The sequence below is a fragment of the Ciconia boyciana genome, chromosome 3 (assembly GCF_034638445.1).
Source record: "Ciconia boyciana chromosome 3, ASM3463844v1, whole genome shotgun sequence".
In the NCBI taxonomy this organism is placed as follows: domain Eukaryota; kingdom Metazoa; phylum Chordata; class Aves; order Ciconiiformes; family Ciconiidae; genus Ciconia; species Ciconia boyciana.
The window spans coordinates 56,195,862-56,215,004 of NC_132936.1; the positions used below are offsets into that span (position 1 = coordinate 56,195,862).

The 19,143-nt window shown below is 39.5% G+C and overlaps 1 protein-coding gene across 1 annotated transcript; it reads left to right on the forward strand.

Annotated features, from left to right (window-relative positions):
- The first annotated feature begins 496 nt into the window (after positions 1-496).
- Positions 497-18,065, forward strand: LOC140649880 (nephrocan-like). Its single transcript, XM_072857716.1, has 4 exons — positions 497-537; positions 9,664-9,808; positions 14,759-15,660; positions 17,618-18,065. Exons 1-4 carry the CDS (start codon positions 497-499, stop codon positions 18,063-18,065), a joined length of 1,536 nt encoding a protein of 511 aa, XP_072713817.1.
- Positions 18,066-19,143: the final 1,078 nt, after the last annotated feature.

Sequence of the window (19,143 nt, forward strand, 5' to 3'; positions counted from 1 at the left end):
GCCCCGCCTCAGCCGCCCCCTGCGGCCCGCCCCCTGCGGCCCGCTCCCTGCGGGCGCCCCCTCCCGCCCCGCAGCACAAGGCGGCGGCGGCGGCGGGCCCGGCCCGGCCCGGCCCGGCCCGGCTCGGCTCGGCTCGGCTCGGCTCCACCGGGGCAGCCACGCAGGGAAACGAAAGGAATGTGCCCGGCGCGCATGCGCGGCGGCGCTGACAGGCGGCTTCGGAGGCGGCGCGCCGTCGCCCGGCGGGCAGCAGCACGCGGCTCGTGCTGCCTGCCACAACTCCAAGCGGCGGCAGGCAGCAACGGCCGAGCCCCAAGCTCCCGATCGTGGCCGCCGCGCTCCCCAGCCTGCGCCGCCAGGGGGCGCTGCGGGCCGGCCCGCGCAGGTCCGTGAGGGGGGCTCGGGGCCCTGAGGCGGGGCTGGGCCCCGTCTCCCCGTCCTGTCTCTCCGGCCCTGTCTCCCGGCCCCCTTCTCTCCCGTCCCGTCTCTCGGCCCCATGCCGGTCGCCCGGTTTCCAGGGAGCGCCCTCACCGCCCGGTGAGGCCACCGTTCGGCCTCCGGCGGCAGGCACGAGGCGTTCAACCCGCGTCTCACCCCTGGCTGCGAGTAACGGCTCCTCCCGCCCTGCCCTCTCCAAAAAAGCCGCTCAAAAGTGCCCGTGGCGTCTGGCGCGACCTAAACACAGATTTTCAGTAGGAGAAATGTTACTCTTAGTTGCATTTAGTGTTCCTCAGCTTCAGTCTTTGTGTTGAGGCACGTCGCCTGCCCCTGAGGAAGCTGGCTACTCCTTCCTGTGGGGTCCCCACCTGGGACCAAGCCTGAGGCCATGGTGAGACATGGGCCTGGAGGGGTCACTTGGACCTGAGGATTTCCCTTACAGCACACCTCTCACGGGCCTTTCCCTGGTGTCGTTTGTATCTTCCAGAAAAGTTCTGCTTTTTGGGTGGGTTCAAGAGACTGGAGTATCAATAGCTGGAATACCAACAAAATTACTAAAATGTATACCTTTCCCTCCTTCTCTGGGAGTGGGAGAGGAAAGAGAAGTCTTCCCTACCATATTCACAAGCGCGGTAAGCAGGTGCAAACCACACAGTTGGATTTGCAGTTAGACATTCATCACTCGTGCTCAGCAAAGATGCAAACTTGCAAGTATTGTATAAAAAGGACTGCCCCAGGCACCTTTGCATCCCTAGAAGCACTGATGAATGCAGCTATACCCATACAAAAAGTATTTGCATATTTTTTTAGCTCATTCTGGTTCTGAAAATGAAATAAATTTCAGGGAATAAGCTATCTCTACATGGATGCTTTCTCCAAGGCATTCACCTTGGTTACAGCTCGTCTCCTTTGAAATACTGTGATTGATTGTGATGTTGTTTTCAGTGGGAGCTTTATTAGCAGGTCTTGAAGAGATCTCATGCAGCTTGCCTTTATTGCATCAAAGTTGTAATTCCACCTCAAAAGAGAAAAAGGATCATTTTTACCCAGATCAGGACCCTAATCCTGCCTGCTACATGGCCCCACAAACTACTCTGCCAGGGCAACAGAGGGGAAGCATAGGGGTCCTCTGGTCAGCAGAGGAGTGGATACCAAGAAAATGGACCCCTGCATGCCCTGCCCCTGGGCTGTAGGGCGTCCTAGGGTGAGTTTGTTTCCTTGCTCCGCTTTGCATAAATAATTGATTGGGACACAGAGAGACAGAAAGATACCCCTTTACAGCTCAGTAGTTACACTGCTCACCTGGAATGTGAAGAGATCTGTCAAAGCAGGAAAGAACTATTTCCATCAATCTGTGCTTTCAGAAGAGCTGGATAAAAACAAACTTCACCACTAGCAGTAGATACCACATTTCCTCTGGGATCTGCTGTTGTAGGCTTGACAAGAAGCTACAGATTTTTATTACAAGCCTGCTCATTTGCCCTTTACTGCTCAAATTGTATGCACTGTAATTGAAGGTAGGTAGTAACAAACTGGGCATCTAATGGCAGTGCTCTTACTGTTAAGCCCATCCATGATGGAAACAAAAGCTACAAACACCTTTATATATACCCACAGAAAAAAACCTGGCTCTGTAAATTGGCATATTCAGAATAGTAGCTGAGCAAAGGGTTTAAGTGTCTAAAGTCACCCCAGTGCTTCTGAGTGGGCCCAGCTTAACGGAGCATTTGCTTGACCTTTGTTCTAACGTTCATTCTCCACAGCCATATCGACTGTCTTTTATACACAACAGCATCTGACAGGGAATCAAAGTATTTGCTGTATCAAAAGCTAAACTATTATTATTGTTTAAATTAGTTCAGCCACATAAGAAAATTAATTGTTTCAGGAGTATCAGTTTGTATGTTAGTTTTGGCTTTGATTCTGGTAGATATCACACTGGAGAAGTACCTATAGACTTACGTTACATTCTTTGCCTTTTTTTTTTAATGGAACAGTAATCTATCACTTAGCCAAGCATTAGAATTTTCTGCTAATATATCTCAATAATGCATTTGAACAGTATCTGCTTATCTTGAGAAGGAAGCTTCCCACAGCTACTATGTAACATATCTATAGCGAGTATTGCCTTTAAAAACTTACACTGAATATAATTTATATATGACTGCTTCTTTTTAAAGAATCACATATTCTCAGTTTTCTAGTGTCCTTTCCCTATAGCTTAGGGGTTGGTCCAGCTCTGTCTTAAACTGTCCTTATCTACAGTGGTATCAGAGTTTTGTGGTCATTAATTTTAATTCTTTCGTCCCTTATCAGTGACACCTTTCTTTTGCATGTCCTTACATTTCACAAGTCAAACAAGGTTTTGTCTCTGCTTATTCCACTGAAAGATTAGCTTCTCAAATACAATTCTTTTAGAAGCCTACCTGCAGTGTAGTATCTGTCTAATACTTGCTAGACTATGGATAAATGAGAAGGAATGCTATATATTATTAAGAAAATTTGTGGTTGTGACACCAAATCTTAGTAAATGTAGTTATCATTAGGTACTATTTATATTCCTCACCACAAATACTGTGTAAAAAAAGGTGTTGAAATTAAAAGCAGATATCACTGATATAAGGGTAAACACATGAATAATTTATCTCAAAACTATACTTGTAGGTCCCCTAGAAAATTCTGATAAATTCCAGTTATCCTTGAAATGCCTGCCAAAAGACCCCAGACAGCCTGAACTCTGTTCTGTAAGCAAGCTGTGCAGTAATTACGCAATTGAACCTAAGAGAGGTTAGTAGTTGTGGCCTTCAATTAGATTAAATCCATTTAACGTAAATTGCAGTATCCTCTACCCTGATAATATAAACAAAATAATTGAAGAACATTTAAAGAACAGCAGTGGTTTGAGTCAACTGGCCTAGCAGTAAGAATCCTTTCTACACCCAAGTCACATTTCTAACAATCAAATAGTTGCAGAAAGTTTTATGTCAAGAAGAATTTAAATTTGTTGAATACTTTTAATGTATTCAACAAAAGGAATTCACTGAAAGTTTTCTGATCTGCTCATTTGACCTTATCTATCATGTGGCAGAAATATATGTAATTTCTTCACATATAATTTATGCACATAATTTCAATTCTTCTAGATAAGGTAGAGTGTTGAGAATGTAAGGTGTCTGTATTACTCTGCTATTAAGTACATTTGAGTACAAAAAGTACTTTATAAATTTAAACCTATGTACTTTAACGGATTACTGGAGAACCTGATAAATTATCTGAAAACTTACTTTGTGATTAAAGAGTAAATGACCTCAAGCATGGACACATTTTCATGCAAAACAAAGCAAAGTAATACTCAAATCAAAAGGAAAAAAAATAATACTTTGATCAACATCACTGCTGCTGTATATTGGTATCTAGTGTCCATGCCAAGACTGGGAAAGTGTTGTGTGAGATATTCTACAAACGTTTGGTTAGCCCTAGCCTCTGCACAAAGAATTTACAATATAAACACATGTGTTTGCACATGAGGGTCAGCTCACCCGGAAACTTCTGTAATTGCAGCTGCCCAGCTGTGCGTGCCAGGCTGCAGCGTGTGCACATGTCAAGGCCATCTTCTGTGTGGTTAGCGCTGAAGCATCTTGAGTGGTTTGATTGTGTGGCTGGTTGTACAGGCACAAGTGGGGACACCAAAGGGGAAACGGAGAGAAAACAAAGAATACCTTACAGTATCAAAGTATGGGAGAAAATTGAGGTGATAAAGCAAGATTTACGAGTTCTAAAAAAGGAGTTAGACTAGACGATTAGAATGTGCCTTTCTAAAGCATGTTAGAGAGGAGGAAATTATCCATCCGCACTGATACTTAAAGGGACATACATTTTCAGTTGTCATTACAGAAAATTTCTGCTACCAAACCCCAGATTTTTATATTTTTACATTTTAGGTGATTCCTGCCTTGCAGGCCTAGGGAGTTGATAGTTGGCTGCCTTTTGCCATCCATGCAGTGAGTCCATGGGTGCAACAATTCACTCACTACTATTTTGAGGGAACATTCACTCCTTATTGGTCCCTTTTTACACAAGACAGCTTCCACAAGTCACTTCTTCGGACCAGCTTTTCTTTTTTACAGTGCTTATTGTGGTCTTATTCCCGTGTTTATTTCTATGTATACACTTATGCTTAACTCTTTTCATTCTGAATTTTTGTTTTATTTTTTAAAATTAATAAAGCACGTGCCAAAAACGTTCAGCTTTTATAGCATGGAAGAATGAAACCCTCTTTTTGCGCACACAGCGGGTATAATTTTGAAAACTGCTTTTTCAGAGTCCTCATCTTGTTGAAACTGTGCCTCATAGTTTGAACAGTAGACAACTTTTTCAGTTTAAGCTCCATTCTGGTTCTGTTGGATGCGCAGTCACTAGCAGGCTGCTCTTAAAGGCTAAAGACACCCACAGGAAATGGACGGGCCAGGACTAGCTCACTTCATACAGGACTCTGAAAAGCCCTTACAGGTCACGGTTGTTAACTACCAACCTGAACCACTTTTGTGTGTGCAAAACGCTAGAAATAGAATTGTCATGGTTCCAGTATCAACCGGATGATCCATCCCTGCACTTTACTTTTAGGTGGTACTGCAAGAGTCACGGTCTCACATAGGTTAATTACAGATCTTACATAAATGCTTGTATACAAAAGACCCATGTGTTTAAATTCTAGGTTGAGAACAGATTCATCCATCATGTCTGCCCTCTTTATTTCCCCCTCTTCATTGCTTTTGGGACTAACTCAGAATATCATTACTAGAAAACTGTCATCATACCATACCATAATCTGTGGTTTCATGGGCACTGCTCTCGGTGGCTCAGTTATTAATGAGTAACAGTTCTCCATGAAGTGGATACCATTAGCAACAATACTTCGAAGGCCAATTACAGCAGCATTAGTGGCATATGTGTATGAAATTATTCAAACTGATCTCCTCCACATGGGTGCTGCTTATTTATTGTTTGTGGGGTGCCTGCCCCAGATGCATCTGATCTTGGTTGGCGTCCCTCAGCACTAGCATAAAACTGGCAATGACTAAAACTCCTCGATATGTGAATTTTTATTTAACAACGTTTCATTCCTTTTCAACAGGTTTCACTGTGCTAGTTCCTCTGGAATGCAAATGTGCCATGGACAGGTGAAATGTGAGAAATTCCTACGGGGTTATCAACTTTCATCTCCTCTATGTAGCCAGTGTGGAGGAAGAAAAGGAAACCTAGCTTGCTTATTGTGCAGAGGAAAAATCTGGTTTAAGTCATCCAGCAACTGTTTCCAGTGTATGAAGATGACCTTGCCTGGAGTCAGAAAGCACATTCTCCACATACTATGAAAGTGGATAAAAAATATTTCCACAAAATTCTTGGCTTATGGAGAAGATTGAGACATCATTTTCAGACAGGCCTCTGTTTTTGTGAAAGTCTACTTGCGGTTTTATTTTGTAGGAATAAAACACAAAATCACTTTTGATAAATTTATGATCCTTATATTAACTAGATATCATTAATTTGCCTAGAATGTATCTAGGTTGACATTCTTGATGCAGTGTAACCCTATGAGGCTCTTTGTTTAAGAAACATTTCTGTAAAGCAGTTCAGATTATTCAGCAGATGATTAAGGGAAGCATAATGTTTTTAAAAACAATGTTATGATTGTTTCCCTTAGCAGCCCAATCCACTCTGGAGAGAAGTGCTTGATTGGAGGTAACCTTTGCAGCAGACAAATGCCATTTGTTGTCCCTATGAAAAACTGGTCCAAATCCAAGTTATAAACCTCCAGCAAAAAATAATTATAAATTCACATGTACTCAGTGGCAGGCACTTGATAGCATATGGCAGCTAAATATGCCAAGGATTCTTTAGAGCATACACCATCACTTAGCAGCTCCTAGTTGCCAAACTGCTTGCGCTTGTGACATCTCTCAGGGACCAAACTCCTACCCGTGCCCTCTGCAGGCCGTAAGCTGGTCTTTTCCTGCAGTTTGTCCTTTCCATAGACAAGGGACACCCTGGCTGTAAGAGCTCAGCTTCTCCCTTTTTTTTGTGATAAGACAGCATCTCCCCTTGTATGGTCTTGCCATCATGTACATTACAAGGGATCCACCTTCAGGTTTCATGGGCTGTCTTAACTCAGACATTTCTAAGCACTCTGTAACTAGAGTTTTCCAGATTCACTCTTCTAATTTTAATGTAATCTGTCTTTTTTGTGATTTTCTAAATGGAATCTTAGGTTAAAAAATTATGTCTTGACATACATATGTGTGCTTTTGTCAAACCTCTGACTTTGGTGAAGAAAGAAAAGGCCCAAACACCAGTACTGTAGATGCTGACATCTTGCATGAGGGAAGGCTTGTACAAAAAGATAAAATTTTTATTAGACTGATACATTTGGAAAAAAAACCCCAAACTTTACACTCCTTTATGAGCCCTTCTTCAGATCTGAAATAGAAGCAGCAATCCTGAAAGATCTTCTAACTTCCATCAAGTCAAGCTCATGTTTTATCCAAATTTGTCCAATATATTTTACTACTTTGCCATGATACTCTATAACCAATGTTCAGATTAAATGCCAACAACACAAAAGAGGCCAACATGGACTTTGGGTTTAGCAGGTTTTGATCTGAAGTGTTTACCTTTGGTTACGGGTGCTATCGTTCATTCTTTCTGACAGAGAAATGACGGAGGGGAATATCATGCCATTAGTCCTGCACAGGAATCCCCATCGAAAGGTGTGGAGAGTTTACATAAAAACTGCTGGCAGGAAATGGCCACCAGTGATTGACTTTCTTAACATCCCCCTGCGAAGCTGTGCAACTCATGGGCCAGCACTGCTGCTTCCACAACAGAGATCCTGGAATGTTTATTCACCTTTTTTTTTGTGTAGCTCACATATTCCTGCTAGGTTTACGCTCATACAGTCCTGTGACTCTTCGTCGGTTCTGTTGCCATCAGGTCTCCTAGAATCAATAAAAACCCCACAGGTTGTAGTTTTGTGCAAAAGCAAAGGCATCAGCTCTGGTGGATGCATGTCAGAATTTGTACAGAACAGATTTAATAGGATCATCTTTCATAGCTATCACTTTAAAATACCAAGCTGCTAATATCAGAAATTAATGGATACATAATATAATTCTTGATGAAATAATTGTTGTTAATGTCACATAAATGAACTATTAAACCAATAAAGTTTTCTTTTATTAGTTTGAAAAGACCAAGGATATAGATATTACTTAAAAAAGCAAAGAGCCAAGAATATTGCACCTTACTGTGGCGTTACCTTGTAACTACAGCTGTGAATTCTAACATCAGCTGAGTGACTTATAATTTACAAAATAGGGAAGGATGCAATATATGGTTCTTATTTAAAGGGATTCTCAGACTGACTCTGCATTACTCCAGAGCTTGAAACTGTAAACCGTAGGGTTTGATCTGCATTTCTTTTGACCCCCCTTAAGCAAAAAGCATTTGTTTTTTGATGACATTTTTGAGGAACACAAATACATACATAAGATCCTGAGCGTTATTGTCTTAGTGACCTCAGCGTTTAAACTCAAGTCAGTGGAAAAATGGGATCAAAGAATATTCCAGGGCATGCTAAAATGTAACACAAATAGCTGTCAGTATGCAGAAAGGTTTTACACTTTTGTCTGGGTACTTTGACTCTTTTAGAAAAAATAAAAGCAAAACCACAAACCAGGTACCAAACACTAGATCAAGATACATTAAATTTTTTTTTTTAAAGCACCATTGCTAATCCTGCTTACCCACTCATCTTTTGCTCAGTTGATCACTATGACATAAGTCAGGCAGGATTTTTCTGCATAGCTTGTTAAACATGCCAATTTGACAGGCTGTTTTAGGAAAAGGTTTCTGCTCTTGCTGTTTAGTTTAGCAGATGCTGGGTTGCAGTTCTGTACTCGCAGCGTAGGGGATTAAGGAGACAGAAGGATCTCCAGGAGGGAATATGGCAATTGTCCAGTGTAAACCCAGCTGCCTCCAATAGGCATTCCCATCGGGGACAGTCCCCAGTTCAGTTATCCATTTGTCAAATCAACTTGACATAATCTTCTGCTTGGAAAAATAACTGTCCTAGTTCTGCATTCAAGGAATAGGATTAGCTACTACTGAAGATACGACGGAGAGGATGGAGGGAAGCAGGTAATGGTGCAAAGCAGATCAGTATGATAAGATACAGAGGTTTCCTAAGTACACTGCTGCTTTGTATGTTGTAAATTGCTGAGTACAAAGGAAAAAAACAATGCATAGAAAGTTCGTAAAATAATCACAAGCCAAACTTGTGTAAGCCTTTCAGAACTTTACATCTCTAGCTGGCACAGCTAGTAGATACGTGAGAGAAGCACTAATAAGTAGAGAGAAAACTCTGAGGGGGAACATTAGTGTTCTCCACCTGTCATGGGGTAAATAGGCCTTATTGATCATCTACCACTTGATTTATACTAAATGCTTTCAAGCATTTCACATTTGTAATTTTCAAATAGAAGAATAATTAAACTTTGATTTATGGGAATTACACAAACACAGGTAATTTGGATTTTTGCCCAATCTTTAAAAAGTGTGTACCAACCAGCAGCACTAAGCTGTACCACAGATATTCAGAAAGTAAACAGAATGTTTTAGCTTTAAAATCATAGCCACCTGAGTTTGGAGGGTTTTTTGGGATCTCAATAATGCAAGAGGAAGAGTGAAAAAGCTTCAGTGTTGGCTGTAGTTGTGTTTTTACTGTTTCTAATACTGGGTCACAGAAGATACAAAGGTTTTACAGCCCCACTATAAAACAGCTCTTTATCTTTTCTCCACTAATTCTGTGGTGTCACATTTAACAAAACTAGGAAACTGGAGATAATATGGATGTTTGCAGATTAGATGTCAGGTAATAAATAACACTAATTTCGCATACCTACAAATGTAAAGGCACCTTATCACTGTTTAAGTTTCTCACTCTTTGTAATGCCTGCCAACATTTTAACCCAAGCAAATTACGGTATTGTTTTTGCTGTTTTTTCACTGGGATAAAATACACAGTCATAATATCCTTTTATCAGATTTCATGGTATAAAAGGACTTTGGTGCTTAATTCAAGCTGTATGTTGTCAAGACAATTTCAGAGCTCCTGTTTTGGAAGATGTATTTATCTTACCTTTTAGTCGTCGTCTTTTCTTTTCACAGTGGTCTAAGTACTGCTTGCCCAAGAAGATGCAGCTGTGACACTGCCCAGTCAGTGCAATGCTACAGAGCTACGGAGATCCCCAGAGAGATTCCTTTTACCACCAGGAGACTCTACATCAGTCACAGCAAAATTAAACAACTCCAGGTAGGAAAAAAATCCAGTAAAAATACTTTCTGTAGTGCACCATAACTGGAAGCTGTGCTTCCCAGATGGTGGTGGCTTTCAAGTTCACTTGAAAGAGAATCTTATTCCACGTTCTAAAAACTGATGAAATGCTGCCAGATCTGGTTTTATTTTAACTTACTTTTTAAGGATATGTAAATATATTCCTATAGTGTTTTCATTATCCTGCAGTCTCTGAGTACTAGTTCACGCTGCCACAATGATATTTTGTATGCAACTCAAGAAATAGTAATCTACAACTGGGAGCCAAATGTTGACTTGTTTTTTATATGGTCAAATAACCATTGACTTCCAGATCATTTTTTAACTTGTTAAAATCTTTTGCTACTTTTGATACAATATAATACTTTTTCACAGTAAATGGAAAGGTTTTATGTAGCTAGAATTGTTTCCCTAATGAATGAAACTGAAGTTCTTTTCCCCCTCTTGAGTTGCAAGTGTCAGGTACAACTGCTATTAGAAATGGCAGAGGGAGTTAATTTAGAGTCTAAGGCAGAGCATGAGATGTTTCTAAAAGCAATGCTAGGCCTAACTAATAACCCACATAAAAATAGCAGCTTCTAACCGAAGCTGCTAGCTATTTGTGTTATTAAAAAAGTTTATTCTGAGTTTCTTGAGGCATCATGGATCACATTATTAAAGGCATGACCAGTTTATGCTCATTTTGCATTGCACTCTAGAATGGTGCTTCTCTGTTTCCTACCCTGAAATATATTTATTTAATAAATTCACCTTCTATAGATAGACAGAAGGGAAACACAACCACCTGTATTATACAGGCTTGCTGTGTATCAATTTACTACAAATAATAAGAAATGTTCGATTCAAGAGATACATTTTCTCTTAAGTATGCTTGTCTTCTTACAAAGAATATAACTTTAACTGCTCTGAAATGCATCTTTGATTTTGCTCTCAGGATTGAATGAAATAGGCTACAAGGCAGCTTAGAGCAGCATCTGGGATACCTGCTGCCCACTGAGAGTTTACTTCTCTTTTAGCTGCTACTAATATCTCTGGTTTTCTTGTTTTAGCTTCCATACCTACAAGAGTCAAAGTTCATTGGTGTGATTTAGCTATATTGATGTGCTCTAGTTAAACAAAAGATCTGTCAAATAAATTCTTTGTTAGGAAATACATTTTCTGTGACATCCCCCCACACCCCCCGATTATTTCCAAGATAAGGAAGATGAGCTATTTTTCCTTTCTTAGGTTGGTTGCCCATACCTGTCAGCTACTCCTCAGATACAAGTAAAGTGGCCTTAGGTTCTGACTAGAGCAAAAGACAGGTGTTATAAAGCATTTAAATGTTGGATAGAAGTGAATAGAGTAGTGGAATAAACGTTTTATGACTGTTCAGAACAAATGGTGCATGAAACCATCTAAGGAGAGAGTTTTCCACTTTATACATTAATTCAACTGAGCAATCAGTATGCCTTACTTCTACTACTGACTTTGCACTGAAAGGAAATAAGTCCTTTCATGCTATCTGCCTGTAGCTATGTAAATTCTTTCCTTAAGATTAGACTGGGTCTGTGAATATATTTTTCACTTTTCTTTCTGTGCAACAAATTACGCTTCTGAGGTGTTGACATCATAAATACATATGCTTAATTTTACACAGCTGAGCAATTCCACTGGCACATATCATAGTGCTTGTAGAAACAGGTTTTGATTTCTGCCTGTAAAGTACATGTCTGGAAGAGCTAAAAGAACTCTATAGGGGTTTTTGGGTGTTGTTTTTGTTTTTTGTTTTTTAAATGCCTTCATTTACCTAATCTTACAGAAAATAATGTATTTTCAAAAAGAAGTTGAATGGAAGCCTAGACTTTCCACAGCTGCCCTCCAAGAGACACCTTATATGTAAGCATTCACATATACTACGGTTTGGCAATTAGCTGCCTCAGAAGAATAAACAACTATTGCTTCAAACTGAGCACCAATTACTTTTGGACATTACTTTGCATTGGTTATTATTAAAATTGTAAAGAAATTAAAAGGAAAAGAAGATATGTTTGTATGCTAAATACAGTATGTTTTGAAGAAAAACAAGAAAAAAAGTAGACCTTTTTTTACCCAGATCAACTTTGTATTTGTTCTGACAGGGTTGATCATCATTGAAAACACTGGCTGGGATTTTTGCTTCTGGTATTTTTACAAACTGGGGTTTGTTAGAAACAGGCTTCATAATAACAAAACTAGATTATTTTTAGCATCTCTTTTTCAATAATTTCTGCCTCCTCCTTGATTTGAGGACCAACTATAATCTGTTTACCCTCACTTTAAGATTTAGTTTATTTCTAACTATATTAATACGTGGGGTTTTATCTGCTAAAAGAAAATCATTTATCTGGCCCCCACAATAGGGGACTGGTTTAAGAAACTGCTTATAACAAATCCCAGTTCACAAAAATTCTAAAAGCAAAAGAAAAGTAATTTAAAAAATGACAAAATTATTAAAATGTTTCTATTAAAGTAACAGTATCTTTGATCCATTTTCAGGAGATGTACTTTTTAAAATGTAAAACTATATTAGTATCACTTTACAGACAGTCTGGTTAGAGAATAAAACATCACTGTGTAACAAAAAGAGAGCTGATGATAGGCTTTCAAATATGATTCATGTTAGATTCATATTAGAAAGACTGGGTGGTTTCTAACAACATGGATAAATGTTTAAGCCTCAAAACAGCACAGTCACAAAGCCTGGCAAAGCATACCAAATAGGTGGAAAATAGAAATGATAATAATCCACATTAAGAAGTCTAACATCATTACAGAATGAATGTCTGTACATTGACCTTCACGTAGCTCTCTGTCACTTAATAAGATGAAAATTAAGCCTCTTAGAGTCATACAGCAATCAACTGAGAAAAAGCAGGAAATATTGCTTTTAAACTTAAAGGAGAAAACGTGTTGAACTTAAGAAGGTTCACATTTGTTTCAATTTCCTTAAGATTGTTTTATCACTGACATATGACTATGCTTTTATCCTCTTGAGCAATGCAGTTCATTCCTATGGGACTTCTCATGATAAAGCTTTGCAAGATTAGCCTCCTAATCATGACCAAAACTGGACACGCAATTCTGTCATTGCTATATAGCAATATATATATATATATTAAAAAACTGCATTTATAGAAAAAATAGAAAACTAACAACTTTGTTATTTACTGTTGAGAATATAAGGTTTTTTATAGAGGTACATTCCCTCATTAAACTTAAATGTAATTGATGGAGAAACCTGCATCAATAGAGGTTCCATATCTCTACTTTCTCACTAACTGCATCAAATCTTGCAATGCTCAGAAATGACCTTACAAGACAGAATAAATGTAATCAGAAGGCAGTGACAACTAAGGATACCAAAGCAAAATGAAATCTGACTCTTCTTTCACAGCTGTGTGGGCTCTAATTTTAACAGAAGTTAAAATGCAGAGTTTGTAGCCAAGATAAAGAGATACAACCCAAAAACATGCAAGAGTTGGATAAATGAAGCTGGAAGGAATCTTTTAACAGCCACCTTTATACGCTGATTTCACACACACAAGTATGATAGCCAAATGTATTCCATCAGGATCATAGAACAAAATTCCTACCCAGTACCTGCACTGCAAAAGGACTTGTACTGCCTTCTGTGTAGATTCCTGACTGGGATGAGGGGTTATGCTGTAGAACATGCTTGATAGCTTCTCTCAGAGTAAAATGTGCTGGTAGCTACTAAGCTCTGGGGGAAATAGCACAAAGACTACAGTGTTAGTTTAACATCTCTTACTGATGTGGTACTCCTGAGACCTGTAGTGAGATGTTTATTGGACATGGGAAGGGAAAATGGATAAGGACACTCCTTCCCACCTCTCCCATGCAGAACACCTGCTCATCTTGCTCTGAGCTTTCTGTGATTCCCATATAAATGAATTTTTAAAAATCAAGCACCGAGGTCAACAGGCAGCATCTCTGATAATTTCAGAAAACTCCTGTTTAAGCAACTGGTGTGCTCGGAGAACTCCCGGGTTCACCCTCATTGCATGCTTCCTCATATCTCGGCTTGGAGGAAACTGCCAGATTCACTTAAGTTTCCTTCTTAACTTGAGACACAAGATGGCAAGCTTTGTAAACAAGCAGGTTCCAACCGAGCAGAAAAATAATGAAACAATGAGTATGCCTCTGTATATTGTAGTCACAGTCAACATCTAAGTTCCATTTACGGCTGCAAAGCATCTGTTTATTACCAACTAACAAAAACTAAGTTCCTGTAAAGGCAATCTGTTCCACAGAGCTGATTCTCAGACCAAGCTGATCTGACACTTCTGGTTTGGTCATCTTAATATGTGAGGTTTTTACGTTAAAGAAAAGGAGAGAGAGTGTGGGGAGAGAAGAAACACAAGCGTCGGATTTTAGTTTCCTGCCAAAACTTTATAGCAGGGAGAGGTGATGATATCCATGTGTACTTCCTCTGGGGAATACACGCTGCAGTGACAATACTGCTGATATATGGAAATGGCTGTATGATTAACTCAAAACTGCTCCAGCAAGCTCCATTGAGCACAGTGAACATTAACAACCATCTACCCTCTGCAAAGATTTCTGCCACGTATTAGCTCTCCATTTTACATAGGCTATTCACCAGGCAGAAATAAAAGGAATATTCCTTCTTCAAACATGTGCGTTTGCTCAAAACCAGACACAATATGGCCTTAAACAACAAAATTATAGAAATGTAAGTAAATACTGGCAAACCAGAGGTACCTATAGTAACACCTCTGTCGTTACCATTTCTCTTAGTTTCTCATTCTAAATGTATAGTTTCTCAATATATACTAGCAATTGTCAGAGCATCCAGAAGAAGTAACCAGTGAGGAGATCCATAAATAGATGGTGTAATATCACATGAATTATTTTTTTCTCTTTAAGATTACTGACTTCAGGAGAATGTCAGCCCTTGAAGAGCTGGTCCTGTCATGCAGTGGCACAGAATCAATAGAAAACAACACTTTCAAAGCTCTGAGCACCTTGAAGTCCCTGGAACTCTACAAAAATCAGCTGACAAAAATACCCACCTTCCTCCCATCTGGCCTTGAAATTTTAAAACTCGCTGATAATTCCATCAACACTCTGCATGCGTCTGATTTTGCAGGTTTGATGAAACTAAGGGTGCTCGATATTCGGAACAACTTGATTGCGACTCTGCCTCCGAGTGCATTTTCTTCCCTTTGCAATTTACAAAGTCTGATTCTGGATGGCAACAATATGGAATCTGTGTCTGCACCACTTAAGCTTCCTAGGCTGAAGTATCTGAGCATGGCTGATAATAAACTGAACTCATTCCCAACCAACTTCTTTGCATCTTTCCAAAATCTACAGTTTCTCACTTTAAGTGGCAACTTTCTGACAAAAGTGCCTCTTGACCTACCTAAATCCCTGCTGTCACTAAAATTAGAGAAAAACCAACTCAAAACAATAAGACTTCGAGACATGAAACACCTAGAAAACCTGTCTGAGTTCTTCCTATCAGAAAATCAGCTAACATCAATAGATGGTGCCCAGCTTCTTCCTAACTTAACAACACTGGAGCTGTCTAAGAACCAGCTCCACACTATGCCACTCAAGCTGCCCGGCAGATTGCAGAAGCTCGACTGCAGCAATAACCTGATTCAAAGGGTGACAGCGCAGGACTTCCAAGGACTACAAGACCTCAAGCACTTGTTTCTTGACAACAACGCTGTTAGCATGTTTGAGGCAGGAGCTCTTCAGCAGTGTGCGCAGCTTTCGAATCTGGCACTGGAACAGAATCTCCTCATTTCTATTCCGCTGAGGCAAGTGAATCTGAGGACAGCTGGTTCCCAGGTGTCATCTCTCCTTCCTTACATTACGAGAAAGAGGGCCAAAATGGAAAAAAAAATGCATTCAGACCCAGTCGTGGTAGAAGTTTATCCATACCATAAACCCACTGCCGTAACTGGCACTAATTAGCACTCTTGTAAGCAGTCTCAGCATAAAAGTAGAGCTGTTTTCATTAGACCTGTGGCCCCCAGTGAATCTACTCATTTCACATCTCTCCCTGCCAGTGAGACTACTTTGTTTAATTAGCACACGAATAAGAGGAACCTGCTAGGAGAACATAACAGAATGATTACAGGGAAGTTACACTGCTGCTTAGATTTATCTTCTCCCACAACAATAGAGCATTCAATAAAAAGAAAAGACAGCAATTTTAAAGCTGATGTTTCTACCAACCCACACTGAGTTTATTATTGATAAAATATTAAGGTTTCAGGAGCTGAGTCTGGTCAAAAAGAATGTGCTTTTTCAGTGGATATTAGCATTCCCAACTTCATTAATTTTACACATTACAAAGTATTTGCAATGCGTATAAGCTCTCTGGCTTCAGGCTATAAGCAAAATTCCAGTCAAAGGAGCACAGAAGAAACATCCCTTGGGCACACCGTGTTCATTAATGCCCTGCTTACAGGTTCTCTCACATGCATCAGAGTGTTGGTCCTGGCCATTATCAGAGATGGCATATTAAGCCAAATGGAGGCTGGTCTGATATAAAATGGCAATTTTATTATTTCAAAAAGCTGTGCAATAAGATGGCATAAAAACAGCAAAGTAATTCCATTAACATCAACTTCTTTAACACAACTGCACTATTAAATTGTATTTTTATGGCTTGTGGACAGGTTTAACTAGCCCAAATAAATAATGCAGTAAAATTTCAATTCGTTTAGCATCCGGTCCTTTAGCATTTGAATCTATTTGGCAGCAGCTTTATAATCAGAAAGTGATTTAGCAGTGTATAATTTGATTTCAGTCTAGCTTGACAGGAATGTTTAATGCTTTCTAGTTACTTTAGTATTGTCTAATCCATCTTATTTTACAACCTTCGTAGTCAAGAGAATTAACAGGAAGGAGTTCTCTATTAGCCTTTAAACAGTACAGCTTTTAAGGAGATATTTGGGACTTTTATTTTCAACTCAGCAATGAATATAGATTTCAAGGTGAGGCTGTAAACATAAAAGAGGGGAAAAAATGACAAGAAGTAAAATTTATGTACTTAATTTAATTGTCTGCTGATCACCAGGTACACATGGATATACAGAAATGAAAGTATTACTTCTGACAGTTATCTGAGAACTCAGTCACCAGTGTCAAAGGCTAAAAAATATAGTTAATGTGCCACAGTTAATGGGTCTTAGCAGTTATTTGGCAGGAATGAGGAGAAAGAAATTGTCCTTTGTTTTTTTCTGAGAAGAAAATAATCCACTTCACTTGGGTGGTGAAACACTGGAACAAGTTGCCCAGAGAGTTGATAGATACCCTTCAAGAAGTACTTGAAGGACCAGTGTTGCCATGCTTCTCTAAACTTCTGGTCTTTAATGCTACTATAATTTGGTCATTGGCATCCTTATGGTATTAAAGAGTACAAAATGCATTTTTAAGCTTGACATTCAGTCGAACATATAACTTTCTTCATAGTACAGTAGGACTAAAATTGCTGGTTAGTTCAGTTGCAGAAAGACGGTCAGTACAGGTCAGAACTGCAGTAATTTAGGACAACAGTTCAAGTGTGCATAGACAGTATTCCTATAACTTAAAAAAAAATGACAGGAAAATTTCAGGACCACATCTTTTTTGCAGAGATTGCATTTTTGTTAGTGATAGTTTTATTTAATATGTCAGATGTGCCTGGGCAAATACCCACTACCCACTTACGCAAGCAGAATCAATATGATGAACATAACACATTTGTGTTGCTTTATTTTTATTCAGACTTCCAGACACCCTTGCTAGATTGGATCTAAAGGGAAATGACATAGAGGATGTTGGAGAACAAGAGCTGAAGGACTTGAAACAGCTTCAGGTTCTAAATTTACGGAACAACAAGATATCTGCCTTGGATCGCAAAGTCTTAGAGTATTTACCTCGTCTCCGTCATCTGTATTTAGATGGAAACCCCTGGAACTGCACCTGTGACCTTCTCAGAACCAGAAGAGCGCTGGTGGCCAAAGGAACAGATGTCAGGGGAGGACAGTGCGCGGCGCCAGCAGAAAGCCGAGGAGAAAGTTGGATGTCTTCCAAAAAGATTCTGCAGCAGTGTGAAGATAATCTGTCTTCCATGGAAAGGGGCAAAGAGGACAGAAAGAAAATGAAACCCAGTGAGGCCTCCAGCGTTGGAGTAAACACAGATGATGATTACTATGATTATGAATTAGATTAACCCCATGGTTAATCTATGGTGAACCTTAAAGTTGTCCAGAGTTGCCCTCTACCACCAGCATCTTTACTGAGAACCAGCCTGCTGGTCTGCCATTAACTTTTCCTCTTTAATTTGTACTATAAGACTTAATAGCTGGTGACAGAAGGGCTATAGAAAGGGTGCCATTGTAAACTGAAAATGGTAAAAAAAAATAGTTTTTCTGTGCCATTAGTACTATGTAGTTTGAGGGAAGTAAGAATACAATTACTATCTCCTAGAAGAGCAATCTGTAACTCTGTATGGACCTTTTTATAGTAGAGCATTCTTATAGTCACATTAAAAAAACATAAATAAAATCCTGCAATACCACAAGATACTATTACTAAGAGTCTGGCATTCAATACATTTACTCACAGGTCTACAGTTCGAGATGGAGAGTTACACTGATGCAGGCAATTTCTCAGGATTGTTCAGAGATTCTTGCTTTTGAGAAATTAATTTCAGTTTTTGTGAAATATTTGCCTCTCTTATTTATTTTAGACTATTTTAAATGACATTAGACTAAATTAGCTGAGCTCCAGGCAAAACGCAGAAGGCTCATCTTCATCACAGCAAATGCAACAAACAGAAGAATCAGTGTCCTGGTTAATGAGATTTAATACTAGTTCCAAAGTTATTAATACTGAGGAATAAAAACACTGGGGTCAATTTGACCCAATTCTATCATCATAAACAGAAGAAGGGAGATTCTCAGGAAATAGATCTCTACCTCTGGCAAATATGAGGGTAAGATCAAGTGAGACGAAGTTTTTGGAAGAGTTTATTTTGGTAGCTGAATAGCTAATTGACTACAATATAGCTCAAGATGCTGTGTGCCTCCTTTTGGGTTAGGTGTACTTCACGTGGGAGTACACACTGCAAGTGCCCCCCTTCACTGGCAGGAACCTTCCAGACTTTTGCACGCAAAGAAAGGACTTAATGGTATATGCATCAACTCTGATGTACGTACAAATTTTATCAAGCAAAGTGCTTGAAAACTAAACAAAACTGGATTACCGAGACCACTAAACCCAGTGACTTACAAACAGCAATCTAAAGG

Coding starts and splice junctions, on each gene's coding strand:
- LOC140649880 (XM_072857716.1), top strand. CDS start 497: ATGCCGGTCGCCCGGTTTCCAGGGAGCGCCCTCACCGCCCG. Junction 538..9,663: donor GGGAGCGCCCTCACCGCCCG/GTGAGGCCACCG, acceptor TTCTTTTCACAG/TGGTCTAAGTACTGCTTGCC. Junction 9,809..14,758: donor GCAAAATTAAACAACTCCAG/GTAGGAAAAAAA, acceptor TTTCTCTTTAAG/ATTACTGACTTCAGGAGAAT.